The sequence below is a fragment of the Patiria miniata genome, unplaced genomic scaffold, assembly GCF_015706575.1.
Source record: "Patiria miniata isolate m_02_andy unplaced genomic scaffold, ASM1570657v1 HiC_scaffold_9, whole genome shotgun sequence".
Taxonomy (NCBI): Eukaryota; Metazoa; Echinodermata; class Asteroidea; order Valvatida; family Asterinidae; genus Patiria; species Patiria miniata.
The window spans coordinates 13,868,936-13,884,032 of NW_024037076.1; the positions used below are offsets into that span (position 1 = coordinate 13,868,936).

Genomic DNA, 15,097 nt, shown 5'->3' on the forward strand with positions numbered 1-15,097 from the left:
TTCTAGGGTTTACCTCCCACCTCTTAAAACTGAGATTTCTTCTCATTGTCTCCTCCCCACAGGTTTCTTCAGGCTTTCGAGCTACAGTGCCTGGAGGGCTTTTGACGGACCCTTGGTTTCAAAACCAGAAAAAAATTAATAATAATTTTAATAATATGCACCTAGGGCAAGTAATTCAGGGGTGTGAGTGACCACTGATAAAAATAGCTGAAAACAGCTGAAAAAGGTGTAAAAAAGCTGAACTTTGGAAATCTCCTATACTTTTGTACATGACAAGTGAGGGAAAAAAGCTGAAATCCAAAACAAAAAAAGCTGAAATCAGCTTTAAAGCTGAGATTTCACACCCCTGGTAATTGTAAGCCATCAGCCCCGAGTGGAGCTCTTGTTTATTTTTTCACATGGATCATTTAGATGATCTGATTTACAGTAACTCTCAACAATGTCTAGTTTTCAGTTCTTTTCAAGACTTTTACAGAGGTAACAGAGAGACATTAGACCTACTGTTTTTCAATCTGAGTCTGTCTAGCCTTGATGCTCCCGTCCTCCTCAGCTAGGTTGGCCTGGGAGGCGCTCTGGGCGGCGTCGATCTTCTTGACGTAGGCAGCGGGGACAAAGCCCTGGCGGTCGTTCACCTCCACCTTCCACCAGTCCTGTAACAAAAATCAAATTATGTGTCAGAACACTCTGCACAATTATGCAGAGCCGCATTGGTCATAACAAACCTTTGGCATGTTTACAAACAGGGAGGCATGCATATTTCAGGGGTGAGATTTCGGGAAATTCTAAAATTCATGAAATAACCGGTAGAGGATTTGAGGTCTACCAGGGGCCCTAGAGCAACATAGGGACTATAGTAGATGTTTGTATTTGCCTACAGGCACCTCTCAAAATACCAATTTCTTTGTTCTGTGTAAACTGTTAGGTAAAAACACCTTATTGGTAACACGTCAGGAGTTCCTTCAAATGGGATTCTTTAAAAATCCTGAAATCAAAATAAAATCCTGACAAAAAATCCTACAATCAGGACACATCCTAGAAAATCTCGCCCCTGACATTTACAAGTTGCAGTAGCAAACATTTGACCAACAGTGACACAATTTTTTATTTGTGCTTTCCTATGTGCCTTTTCATAGTCCAAGTTAACGAACCCCAGAACAAAGTTTTACCACGCGTAAGCACCCATGGCCCAACACGTCCAAATAAGTTTCATTTCTATTTTTATTCTCTTTGTTCTCAGACTTGATTCGAGGGTTAACCAGCGATAGATACTTTGATAGACATGGCAATAGACACAGTGACAGATACCACAACGGACACCTACACACCTACGCCCCTGTGGGGCGCTGTGGTCCAATGGTTACGGTGTTCGACTCGTGTGCCGTGGTGCATGGGTTCGAATCCTGACCGTGGGAACATGGTGCTTGTGCTCTTGAGCAAGGCACTTTACCGTTATTGCTTCGTCCTTCGGATGGGACGTAAAGCCGTACGTCCCGTGTGTTGTGTAATGCACGTTAAAGAACCCAGTAACACTTATCGCTAAGAGAAGGGGTTTGCCCCGGTGTTTCTGGCAGTGGCTGCAATGTGCGCCGCAGCACCTTGTAAACCTTTATAAGGTGCTACATAATGGGTCTCATATTTCTCATAAACTTTATTTACCTTTCTTTAATAATTGACATAATTTCCAGCGCCTTGAGTACCTAATTGTTGGTAGATACGTGCGCTATATAAGACTCTGTTATTATATTATTACAAATACAATGAGTTGCAGTGATAAAAACTCCCCGTTTACCTTGTTGCTGCTGTTGAGCAGGACCAGGATGTCTCCTTTCTTCATGGACACCTCACGGGGGCTCTTCTCGGTGTAATCGTAGAGGGCCACGACGCATTCTTTGCCTGCCTCGTCAGTGACGGGGACCTCTTGTTGCTTTGAGAGAAAACAAATTTGCACCATTCAAATCACTGTGACTGTTACATTCTCAGGGGTGTGAGTGACCACTGATAAAAATAGCTGAAAACAGCTGAAAAAGGTGTAAAAAAAACTGAACTTTGGAAAATCTCCTATACTTTGGTACACAGCGAGGGGGAAAAAAGCTGAAATCCAAAAACAAAAAAAAGCTGAAATCAGCTTTAAAGCTGAGATTTCACACCCCTGGATTATTATGTGTGTACATCCTTTTATAAGAAGCCATGCTTTTTGCATTTCTATCAGTCAATCAATTCTTTCTGTATTGTCAAAGACAACAACAGGAGATATTTAACCTGCAAACATGTCTTGATGCATAGTTTTCTTTTACAAATTTATATATTTTTCAAGAAACATTTTATTTTTTTTTCTCTAAATTTAAATCACTTCAAATGATTGACACAACTTTGCAATTTGTTTCTTGAAATTAATTTGGAACTAGAAGCTTAAACCTGAAATTTGGTTTGAATAAATGAAGTTTGAACTCTGAATGGTGATCATTTTTTTTTGTGGTAGAGTCGTCTGGGTTAATGTGATGATGTCATGTACGACTTGATTTCATGAACATGTCCGTTGTGTGAACTCGACATGACGAAACCCTTTCCTTGTCTCACAAAGTGCGTGGAAGTCTAATTACATTAATCCTTTAAACCTCATTACAAAATAACTGCTGTTCCACATTCATTTCTTTTTCCTTTTATCAAGATGCTACATTCTTTCCTATAAAACAAAACCATTCAGTAATGATTACTTCTGTATTGCAACCAAAGCATGCACATACTTCAACTGATCACACTCAGGCAAAGAATCCATGCACAGCATTTTCTTACGATCCTACCAGGAAAATGGAGCTACTCAGTAAAATCCAACACACATGCTGTAAAGGGTTCCTATTCGAACATAGCATGCACAGTCTCCCTGGCTATGTATAAATAATCTCGCTTTATATATTGCAGCAGAAAAATTGTGGTTCTTTTTTCTTCAAAACTTCTTACAGCATGTACATGTTAACATTTATTGCAGTTTAAGTATTCCAGTATAATGAACATCTAACACCAATCTTAAGATGCAAAACCTTGTTCAATATATCTCCTAAGCCAAGGAAGTACACAAATGTGAGTGATTCCAAATCCATGTATGAGAAGAACCCCCCCCCCCCCCCCAAAAAAAAAGATCCACGAAAATGAGGTTGGTTATTTCTATATTCAACTGTTATGCTGAGATACTTTGGACAAAATGGTCTTAAATCAATACCGTGTCCTACAACTAATCAAACCTGAAAGACATCGTATTCATATTCTAAAAAGATTCATCCACATGTATGCATCCTTGTGTGGGTTGTAAGATCAATAACCCTAACCCTCCCTCCTGTATTTTACTAAGCACTGGACCAAGTCTGCCAAAATCCATCAATCACACTGCTTCCAATACATGCTTTGCTTAATAGGCCTCCAGGCCCAAGTCCATCATACTCCAACAATAGAAGTCAAACCAGGCCTGCAGGACCAAATCAACCAAAATGGGGGGGGGGGGGGGGGGGGGGATGGATTTTATGGAGTTGAGGTCAGGGTTAATTCAATGAATTAATACCACAACCAAATGTGTTTATCCCCAGGTACTTGAAGGGTAACAAGGTACAATTTGTTTCAATGAAATGAACAGGTTTGTACAAATGATCACTATTAACGATGCAAATTCCCATGACCAAAATGGCAGTTCCGAAAGCTAACAGGATTGGAAATGCATAAATGACAAATAAACATGTACATGTAATTTCTTTTGTTGCTAAATATCAAGGGATTGTTAAATGAGCCCGGAATATTACCATAGAGCTATATTAAATTACTACAGCGCTAACTCCTCACTCTTGCGCGCGGAGATGCTTTGAAGCCATCCTGGGCGCAGACATTTTGAATTCATGTGCATGTTTGTAGAACACAATGACATTAGATGGATTGAATTTTGAAATTGTACTCTAAATGCAATGCGCAAGTAAAACCTACGCAAACAACATAAGCGGGCGCGTCATGACAGTTTAAAAAAAGTCACGGTTAATCATCTGCAGCGGATACGCGCACGTGTTGCGCTGTTTACGTAGAGCAAAATGAAACGCTCATTTGCTGATCGTGCGTTTTGGTTTTGGGCGTATCGGCTTCAGTAACGCACCTGTATAGAATACAAACACAGATATGCAAATAGCCGTACAAAAGGCGTACACAATTTCGGGTTTTTACATAGGTTTGTGCACAAACATGGATGCGCCCAGCAGGCATCACTCTGTACATAAGTCAGCGCTCTAGTAATTTAATATAGCTCTATGGATATTTACACAGTTGCATGATTGTTATTGTGTTGTACACAGGGTGGAAAAGAATGCAATCTTTAATGACAGCAGAATGGATACTGCACCAAAGGGTGAAATTGGACCCAAAAAATGGCCAACATAAATACAAAATGCTGAGCTCGCACATGCCCTTGGAATGCATTTGCTCAAAATGTTGTCGACACAAAGTTGGTAAATGGTTGGGAAATGTCTCATGTTTGACCGTTACTTTACCCTCTGTGCATATACAACATTTTGAAATGTAAATTAAATCCCATTGATCTTGTACAAAATGCCAAATTATTACCAAATACACATTCAATCAAGCAACCCCCCATCACACCAAAATGATGAAATTGACGCTGAAAATCCAGATGACAGGGATTCACAATTTTCTTTGTCTTCAGGACAAAATTTGAACGCGTACGGTACTTTTCCCCTCCAATATTGAACCCTACAGAAACAGATGAGAGAATGGGCATGAGGCGAAAATGCTCTAAATGCTCTGTCCTCAAACATTCACCATGCTGTTTTGCGCCTACTTACGTTTCCGATTAGAAAGCGCGCCACCGAAGGCGGAGGATCATACTGTGAGAAATGCCAAGCAATACATGAAGAACAGCCACGGCAAAGAAGAGATTAAACACAGGAGTACGCACACAAAAAAAGAGAGCGGTTCAACACACAAATAAACAATCTGGTACAAAGACACGAGGGTAATACTATCACTAGTTCATGCAATGCTTATCGGGGATAGGCTGGAAAAAGTCTTTGCGAAACCTCACAGCAATGCACACTTTGGGAAAAGATGCGTTGACTTCGTTCTTGAAGCATTATCAGTACTGCATTATCATCATCCAAAACATAGTCATTAAAAAGCCTGTCACATTATATGCGCTCTCAAGGGAGACCTTACGGTGACCAAAAATATTTAATAAATAAAACAATCGCAGCAAGGACGCAAGAAAATGACAATTTTCTGTATTAAGTGGCCAGAGAGTAGTTCAAGCTACGCTCATACTGCGCTCATCCCGCGCTTACGATGTGCTCAACTCGCTCGACTACATCGACTGCCTTGCGCCTAGGCTGCGTCAATGCCAAGACAATGTTGCACGATTCACGCTCGCAGAGCGCACGAGTTGCGTACTTGCGGCACCCTGCCAGAGCGCAGAGGTGTTGGGATTGTTCTGAGCATGTTCAAAAACTTTGGCGCTCATCGGAGACCATAAAGACCCTTGGGCGCCCATCAGGCGACCTATGTAGTTGTCGCTGCGACCTAGTAGTAGTTGTTGTCGCGCCCCAGCCATTTTTCAAGGACCCAGTTAGAGCGCATATATGATTGCGGACAGTCTGACAGGGCCTTAAGACTAAAAGCATGTCAAACACTCTCTACTTTTAATCTAGAATGGAAAAACAAGCCGGCTTCTACGCCTTCAAATTAACAAGCAGCTTTGTTTTAAAAGCAAAAATCTGGAAAACAGAGAGACAGACAATTCATGTGACTAACATACTAAACAGAGGAAAAACAAGGAGATACAAAAAACATTTGGAAGCATCAATTTCACATGAAGCAAATGCAACAGGTTTTGAGTAATCCACAAGAAGTTTGTACAAACTGGGGGAAAAAATAACAGGCGACTGAAAAAAAGAGGACTTACTCTGCATTCCTCAGCCTGTTTGGCCAGGTTCTCAATGGTCCAGTGGTAGGCCTTCAGGTCAGACTGCAGGGCCTCATGCTTCTTCAGCAGAGACTGGGTAAAGAAAGAAAAAAGACCATAAAAAAATTTGCCAATATCAACAAACCATAATTTAAAAACATAGAAAAGCAGCACTCAAAAGTACATCCTCCCAAAACATAATTGAAGACACACACACAAATTCAAGAATCATTTAAACACTCATGTACTTTTCACATTACTAATTTTAAACACAAACACTGTTTTAAAGATCTTTTTGCAAATCAAAAACAACTCACACACATCCCTATGTGAATGGTTTTCGTTTTGCTGAAAGAACACTTACTTTTTTTGTGATCCGTGGACAGAACTTCAAAACTGTGTTTGTGATTAAAATTCAGTAACTTGAAAAGAACATGAGTGATTTGCGTGATTCTTGTACTAAAAGAAAGCTAATGAATTGGGCTTTCATATTCTAGATTTTGAAACTATTACATGCAGAACTTCACTAAAAAAAATGGTCCAACATTTGGGTTTTGTTATTTTTTTTATTAACACAGTATTTCCACAAAACAATTTCTGTATGGTTTCCCCCAAATTGGCTTTTCCTTCCCTTATTTCTCTTCAAAAATTCCTCGGGCCCTAGGCTCAAAGGGTACTTGGCTTAACGGTGGATATTTAAACAGAAAAACAATCAGACATTTTTTTGGAAAACGACAGCTCACCTCAGCGGAGTCCTCGTCCTTCCCATAATCCTCGCTGCAGACGATGGGCTCCTTCTCCTTCATCCAGGACTCGGCCTCGTTGGCATCAGCGAAGTACTGCTGGGCCTCCAGCGAGTCGTCTAGGTCGTCCTTGCGCTTGGCTGCCTTGTCCTTCAGGTTCTGCCACTTCTCCTCCAGGGCGTTCACCTTGGATGCTATCTCCTCCGAGGCAAAATGCTCTGGTTGAGCGCAAAACAGAAGACAGTATATAATTGTCAAAAAAGTGACAGCAATACTGCAGTTCTCTGCATTAACCCTAACCCTCCAGGGTATGTTTGCTAGAACCCTTCCAAATGTAGCAACGTGCAACACTTGACTAAGTGACAAGCCTGCCAAATGTAGCAAGATCCATCAGGGGGAAAGTCTCAAGGCCACACTGCCTCAGGGATCAGTGTCAAGTTGCAAGTTTTGTTTAAACTTTTGTGTCTTGAATATTTAGCTTTTTTTAATAAAACAAAAGAAAACAACAAAGTGGCCAAATCATGTAAAAAAAGGGCAATAAAGGTTATATTTTCATCATTTATTTCATCTTTGAGTAAAATCGACAAATTAAGTCCTAGGGCAAAGTTGGAACCTTTGGATGTACACTTTAAATGCACATTTAAAAAAAAAAAAAAAAAACAATTTTCACCTTCGTCGACCATCTCCCGACCGATCTTGGCCACCGAGGTGATCCTGGGCTCATGGCCCGAGATCTCAGTCATCAGGGCCTGGTTCTTCTTGATCAGGTTCTGCACGCCAATCAGGTCCCGGCCTCTGTTGGTGGAGGCCACGATGGGCTCCTTCTCCCGGATCCAGGCCTCCTCATCGTCCACATCACGTAGGAACTGGTGGAAGCGGTACGAGTCCTCCAGCTTCTTTTTGCGTGCCTGCAATGGAGCCTAGTAGCCGGAGACGAAACGTACAACTTCATAATTCAAAATCTACAAAGTTGACAGCTGGGTCATTCTATAAATTCAGGGTCCACTCTTTTCCTTTGTCCATTACATCGGACATCAATGATTTCATAAATCTGGATGTGCTCCTTAGCCCTTACAGAACTCAACCCATCAAACCCCAACGGCATGTTTTGATGAAATCTGTGGGAATGGGTACAGTACCCCTAAACTGACAGTCTTTTACATTGGGTTGGCACACCTGCAGAATCCAAGTCAGAAATAATTGTGCGATCTCTCATATGGTGTTGGAATTTGCCAGGATGGGTATGGTTCCTAGTAAATCATGCTAGGGAGTTAGGGTTAGCCCTAACTAGCCCTGAATCCATCAAAATCCATACCCCTGTTTAGGAGTATTTCGGCAGATTCAGGATACCTCCATATTGAAAACGGGGGGATTTTGATGGATTCAGGATTGTAAGCCCAGCGGTACTGCAGGATTTTGATGGATTCAGAATACCTCCATACTGAGCAGTCACCAACACCAAACAGAATTTTCTGTAATTGATAAATGCCAGATACCGGTAGTGCCTAATTAGTCAAAGCTAACATGTCCCCAAGAAATATCACATGAGGCATGCATTTCAAATAAAATAGATTCCAGTGGACTGCATATGGCAATATGTATTTTGCCATTCTTTTTGCCAGGAGCACATCACGTTCAAAATGAAAACAAAATACCCCGAGTTTTCCCTGGTATTTCCCTGAGAAATTCCCAAAATTCCATGAGAAACATTTTCACTTTAACAACGCTGCTGGAAAGTCAACAGTTGTTCGGAGGTACAGCCAATAATTGTTGTCTGAATGGGTGTGCAATATTCACACTGCATAAACACTAAACAGCCACCGTAGCTAGTCAGTCAATGGAAACAGCTTGGACACATTGCACAAGATGCACATACGCCAAACTGGCGAAAATCCGTCCCTTCTGGATCACTGTCAAATTCCCTGAGTTTTACCCCAATTGGAAACATGGAAACTCATTTTCAAGGTTTTCTCTAATTTCTAGAGTGGCTGGGATCCCTGCGAAAGGCTGCTGCAAACTGCAAAAGCAAAATTTTGTGTGACTTTTTTTTTTACAGAGAGTGCTCTCAGGTTTTCTCGTACCTGCAGAGACTGGTAGCGCTCTTTCAGGATGACCTCCTTCTCAACGATGATGTCCTTGTCAAAGTGACCGGCCATGGCAAACTGCTGGCTCTGGGTGGTGGAGGCCACGACGCGCTCCTCCAGCTGACCCAGCTGGTTCTCCATCTCGGTCACCTTCTTCTGCATGGATTGCACGGTGCCGATGTCCTACGGGCCAAACACAAACACACACATATCGATTTAGATTTTTTTTCAATATTTCGCATTAAAACAATGTACTTAACCATTTTGACATGTTTCTGTAAGCAAAACATCATTAATTTCTCAGTTACATTTATGTTGCAAGGGGCAGAAATCTTGATAAATGCATTTTGCGTTTTCACGAAGAGCCACATACATTTTGGCCCTTTGAACGCGTACAAAACCCATTGCACGGAAATACTTAAAAGTAGGTCAAATGAAATTTACGTTTTCACGAAGAGCCACATATCTTTGTTACATTTTCAGCTGCGCGCGCGTACTCACGCGCGCCTATGGAAATACACGTTGAACAGAAAGGGCCAATATCTCGGAAACTTGAATTTGCGTTTTAACGAAGAACCACATATCTTTACTAATTAATTTTTACTAATTAACTGCTGTATTAAGTCTTATTACCGGGTTCATGTAAAACTTCAGCTCTCATAGAATCGTGTGATGGTTTCCTTGCTGCACAAAGTTGTTGCAAAGTAGTATTTCTTGAAGTTTTAAAATATGAGAAACTTCTTTTGCAATTATCTCGAAAACACTTTTCTTCAAAATCAACATAATATATATAGTATGTGGCTGTTCGTGAAAACGGTGACGATACAGGGGGTTGGAGGCAAGATTTACATACTGCGAAGCACTAGCACTCACTTACTTTTCTGTTTCAAGTTAATCTAAAAAAACAAAAAACAAACGCACACATTGAGAGAAATTTTGGCTGAAACAAAGGCCAAGCTTTATTTATTCTGACTGAGGTAGTCACTGATGGAGCGAGTGAGTCACCAAGTATAAAGAATGCTGAACCTGCCTGAAGTGGGCCCAATTTCTTGGCCCTGCTTACCGTTAGCGAAAAATCCCTGCTAACTGCAGCAGAAAATTCTGTACTAACGGTAAGCATATTTTACGCGTTGGCGAAGAATTTTGGCTTCTGCGCATGCCTACATCCCATAACTAAGGACTCTGTGCTAACAAGGTTAGCACAGAATTTTTCTGCCAGCGCGATCAGCACAAAATTCGGAATTACTGTAGCAGAAAATTCGGCACTAACGGTAAGCGTATTTCACGTGTTAGCGAGGAATTTCGGCTTCTGGGTATGCGTACATCCCATAACTAAGGATTCTGTGCTTACAGGGTAAGCACAGAATTTTTCTGCTAGCGCGGTTAGCACAAAATGGTGACCGTAAGCTCGGAATTCTGTGGTTAGCAGAACCATGAAACTGGGCCCTGCTGTCAGACTTTCAGGTCCAGCTTGACAGGGCAAGGGTCCCACCTGGTCCTTGGCAGATTTATTAGTAAAAAATGCAGTAAAAAATATTGCTAATCGAAGACCCTTAACATCAACGATTAAATCTTTGTACCTTTCCATGATCGTCTGTCTGCAGAAGGCCATCTATTTCAGTCACGTAGGACTGGATCTCCGCCACATTCATGCTGTACTGCAGGGCCTGTGTGGCTTCTTGCAGACGAACAGCTGTCATACAAACAGGAAAAAAAATATTCATAAGATGGAATTTTGCGTCGAGGTGAAGTAAATCAATATCAGGTTTTGCCCTTCACCGAGGTATAAACACTGTATACTCAGTGTGTTACCTCCCGAGTGAAAGTTGGAAAAATCACTCGGGTGGGACTCGAACCCATGACCTCCTGCTTTCTAGTGCAGACGTCTTACTACTCGACGACCAAGCTTGCGGGATCGGTTGGCTGGTTCGAATTTGGTGTACATGTAGCAGCGGGTACCGCAATTTAACTATTGATAAGATGGAATTTTGCATTGGGGTGATGTAAATCAATATCAGGTTTTGCCCTTTGCCAACGTATAAACACTTTATACTCAGTGTGTTAACTCCTGAGTGCAAGTTGGAAACAAGTTGTCGATAACAAGCCATATTTCTTAAATCAAATTGTAAGGGTGGCACAAAAAAAAATGTCAAACTTTAAGTTGCTCTTGGCACATGAGTACTGTTTTTTCCCCACTCAATGACCTTAAGAAATTTCCATTCTCTGAGGTGCAAGGGGTCAATATTCAACATCTTTCATTTTTAGAGACTCATCTCCAAAGATAAGACTTTTGGTCTTTGAAAAAAAGTAAACTCTGAAAAACAAGTCTGAGGATCTTGGAATTTGTATTGGATTTCTCAATCGAGTAATCAATTCGAGAAGTCCTTTTTATGACATCTGAATACTTCAATAAACTCAGAGGAACTCGCTAAGAGACAATGAAACTCACTCTTTGTCTCAGTCTGAGTAATCAGGCTGCCCCACAACTGGTTGAGCTCGGAGAGACGTCGCTCAATCTCCGGTGAGTTGTAGTGCTCCTCAGCGATCATCTCTTCCCCTTGGTCCCGGACGGAGTTGATGCGACCCTGGTTGATGCTCAGCTCCGATTCAAATGCCTGGTGGCGCTGCTGCTTGCCGGTCAGGTTGGTGGGGTCCTACATACAAATAGGAAAAATAAGCACAGAGTTAGTATAAATTTATGCACGAAATAATCGGCAGAGGGTTTGGGGGCAACTGAGGGCCCCAGAGCAAAGTAGGTTACACCCATTTCTACTGTTTTAACCTCTTTAGGTATTAAAGACCTTTATAGTTAAAATCTCACAAATGCAATATTTCAAAAGGCATTTTTTTTTAAATCCCGAAATCAGTAAAAATCCTGACAAATCTCACCTTGACACTATTGTTTAATTATGAGGTGTAAAGATAACTCACTCCAGATTACCAAAATGTCGGTTTTTAACGAGAAAAATGATGCAATCGTGTAGGTACTGACAAACCCAATCCACACAGAGCATCCAGTGGCATTTGAACCAAATCGCACCATTACGGTTGCCTTTCCTGTGGCTATTGTTAAGTTTCATCCCGAAAAAAATAGATCCGTTTTCTGCATTGCTCTTTTTTTTTTCTAGCAATACACAAGTCATTCACTTTTGAATGAGACACCGACTGAAAAAAAAAATAATAATAATAATAATTTTGGTTCCCACCCCACAATAAGAATCAACAATGTATGGACCAGGAGCCAGTCTGCTCACAATGTGGATCTGTTTGTGCCCAAAACAAAAACCTTTTCCACAGGGGTTGCACACGTCCAAAAAGGAGGCTTTTTTATTGTTAAGGGGGGGGGGATTGAACTTGTTGAAAAGCACAGGGGATGTAAGGCCAAAAAAAAATATATTCAGTCTCTGGTCAGACCAAAGTTCCGGAATTGACGCAGGGACGCGGCTTTTTTTTTTTTTTTTTGCTTGTGTTTTTTCTTCAACAAGGTTGGGTACTATTTTGCTTTTTTTGGTGTCCTCATGTACACTGGTGTCCTCCATAATTTGCCTTGGTGCTCTCGATCATTTGCCTTGGTGCAATTTCCGATTCCTTGGTGCTCTTTGGTAAAAAAAATTGAAGAGGTGCGGCAATAGAGGGCGCTGTTGGAGCTACCGCGGAACATTTTGGAAAAAAAAAAGATTGACGCGCATGATTAAAATCGACGCGCGCGCTGACCAGAGACCAACTTATTTTAACCTTAAACTTTAACCTTTTTTCGAGATATTGATGACACAGGAGGAGAGTGCAACATTTGGTTTGGGTAAATATAAACACAAATACAAGCTAAGTTCTTTGTCTTGGACCTTACCTTGTAGGATTCATCCGAGGTCTGCTTGAGCTTCTCTCGGATCCAGCCCTCCACCTCGTCAGCGTCCCGGTCAAACTGCTGGTAGCGGTAGGAGTCCTCCAGCAGGCGACGCCGGATGTTGGCCTTCTCTATCAGCTCCTCCCGACGCTTGATCAGCTGATGAAGACAAATGATTAAAAACACATGATAAGGATGGTTACATACTGGACATCTTAACTGCAATGACCAAGAAATTTTATTCCACTCTAAACTCAACAAAACATGCACTGTATTTACAAACTGTTGCATTAACATCTATAGAATTTGTTTGAGTTAGATCTTTTCATTGGTTTAAACTGTTACTAACTTTTTTCTAAAAGTATTAATATGTTAAACCTGTTGAAAAATTAGTAACAGTTCAAACCAACGTAAAGATTTATAGAATTATTAACTGTTAATTTGAACAAGAAGTTGGACCAACGGATGTAAAGTTTTGAATTCACAAAGCTTGGGATGTACTTTAGATTTCATCATCATCGTTGGTCGGCCCTGGCCAGAGCATTTAGATTAAGGGATAATAATATACATAAATAATTTTACAAGAATAACTTTCAAGTCATTGTTATCAATATTCAGGAAAGCATGTTGAAATAACTTAATACTAGCAACTAACAAATATTATGCACATCAAAGCCAATGTTTTAGGAATAATTTTTTCAAACAGCAACTGGTATTGACAGAATAAGAACTATTGAAAAATGTCTTTCCCTGTATATTTTTGTCGCTAAAGATTTCCCTCCTTACCTCATCACGTCGTCTTTCCACGTCATCTGATGCATAGTGGTCACTCTCAATCAGTTTGGTGGCGAAGTCATCCAAGGCCTATTAAAATTTAAAAAATTTAAAATTTCATCTTTGTATTACAATTTTAAATTGACTAAGAGTCTTCGTTTATGCCTAACTCTCCCAAATCCTCCAAAATCCTCTTTGCAAAATGGAGGATTTCGCAGGATTTAGTCCCGTATTATATTTGAAATCCTGCTCCAGGATGTCACTGGCTCAGCCTCAACATATTGACAGTGATTGCTGGAGTCTTTTGCAGGATTGAGGCAGTGGTCACCAGGGTGACCGTAAGGTCAGAGCCAAATTCTGCTAAATGCACATCAAAAATCTGTCAGATTTATCAAAAATCTGCCAAATTTCCCAGAATTACTCGAAACACACTATTAACACTTAAAATCACATGCAGATTGGTAGTATTGCCTTAATTAGGATTCAAATTACATAATAAACAATCTAGTCACATAAAGATGTTGTGAAATTATTGGTAAAAAATTTCGCGCAAAACGCGGATCCGGCCCATGACGAAGTCCGTTTCCCAGTGAACCTCAGCACCTAGACCAGCCAACCTGTCCCATTATGCAAGGGTTTGTTTGAAAGGATTGAAGTTTTTCAAACAAATGTGTTTTTTTTCTGTCAAATAACCATTTTTGCAGAATTCTGCCAGAAATCTGTCAAAAAAATCCATTCTGTCAAATTTTCTGTCAAACTCATTTTTTAACAAAAATTCTGTCAAAGTTAGTCGAAAATCGGCTAAAACCGTCACCCTGGTGGTCACCCTTCCAAGGACCACATTTAAGAAAAATGGAGGATTCTGCAGGATTGAGGCTATATGCTATTTTTTTACATGGAGGACAGTTGGAGGATGTTGCCTAGGGAGTTAGGGTTAAACTGAGGTCTTACACAGGGTGGGATATCAATATCCTTTTGGATTTACATCATATATGAATCCCAAAGAAGATACAGCGTTTCCCACACGGTACCAGAGGTTGCAGTCTTTCTCAATATACTCAGATTTTGGATGTGACTTTGGATATGATGTTCCCCTGTCCAAAAGTGATGATCGCATCTCACAGTTTCTCAAAAGAATACTTCCTAACAATGTTCACATTTATTTCAGATGTTGTATAGTACAGGACAGAGGACTGTACCTTGATCTTTTCCTCCTGTGCGTTGAGAGACTTCTCAAAGTCGTTGTGCTTCTTGATCAGAGCCTCGACAGAATCAATGGAGTCCCCAAGATCCTCGTTGCTCAAGAAGGCCTGCGTGGACGGGGCAAAGAGAAATACTCGCTAATTTTTTCCTTTAATGGGAAACGATACTTGGATTCCACTAAGCACACATTTGACAATACCTGTTTCTACTTAGTGACACAAAAAGTTGGAACACAGATAAAGCAAATCCCCAATCAACACAAAAATGACATGTTTATGAAAACTATACAACTATATATCACAGGAATTTTTTTCCCCAAAACTGAAAACAATGGTTTGAAAAATAATAATAATAATAATAATTTGGGAGGCTAATCATCCTTACTCGCAGCTGGCATGCTGAATTGCGAAGGACGTGGCTACAATGTGGTCAGGCCGCTGGCACGTAAAGGCGCCTATGGCTGCCGGCCACATCGACCCATATATGACCACGCAGCACAGCCTGA

The 15,097-nt window shown here is 40.8% G+C and overlaps 1 protein-coding gene across 6 annotated transcripts in view; it reads right to left on the reverse strand.

The window, feature by feature from the left end:
- The window catches only part of LOC119720687 (spectrin alpha chain, non-erythrocytic 1-like), a 70,635-nt gene that overhangs the window by 33,544 nt on the left and 21,994 nt on the right, over positions 1 to 15,097 (reverse strand). For 4 of the 6 annotated variants that reach the window (XM_038190491.1, XM_038190487.1, XM_038190488.1 and 1 more), the window contains exons 11-22: positions 14,589 to 14,699; positions 13,402 to 13,479; positions 12,619 to 12,774; positions 11,221 to 11,425; positions 10,352 to 10,464; positions 8,769 to 8,954; positions 7,358 to 7,607; positions 6,688 to 6,905; positions 5,945 to 6,037; positions 4,833 to 4,874; positions 1,790 to 1,924; positions 502 to 650 (exon numbers count right to left, since the gene is read on the reverse strand). In XM_038190491.1, the coding sequence (XP_038046419.1) occupies positions 502 to 650; positions 1,790 to 1,924; positions 4,833 to 4,874; positions 5,945 to 6,037; positions 6,688 to 6,905; positions 7,358 to 7,607; positions 8,769 to 8,954; positions 10,352 to 10,464; positions 11,221 to 11,425; positions 12,619 to 12,774; positions 13,402 to 13,479; positions 14,589 to 14,699 (1,736 nt within the window). The remainder of the gene's footprint in view (positions 1 to 501; positions 651 to 1,789; positions 1,925 to 4,832; positions 4,875 to 5,944; positions 6,038 to 6,687; positions 6,906 to 7,357; positions 7,608 to 8,768; positions 8,955 to 10,351; positions 10,465 to 11,220; positions 11,426 to 12,618; positions 12,775 to 13,401; positions 13,480 to 14,588; positions 14,700 to 15,097) is intronic. The other 2 variants (XM_038190492.1, XM_038190490.1) reach the window with 1 other exon arrangement.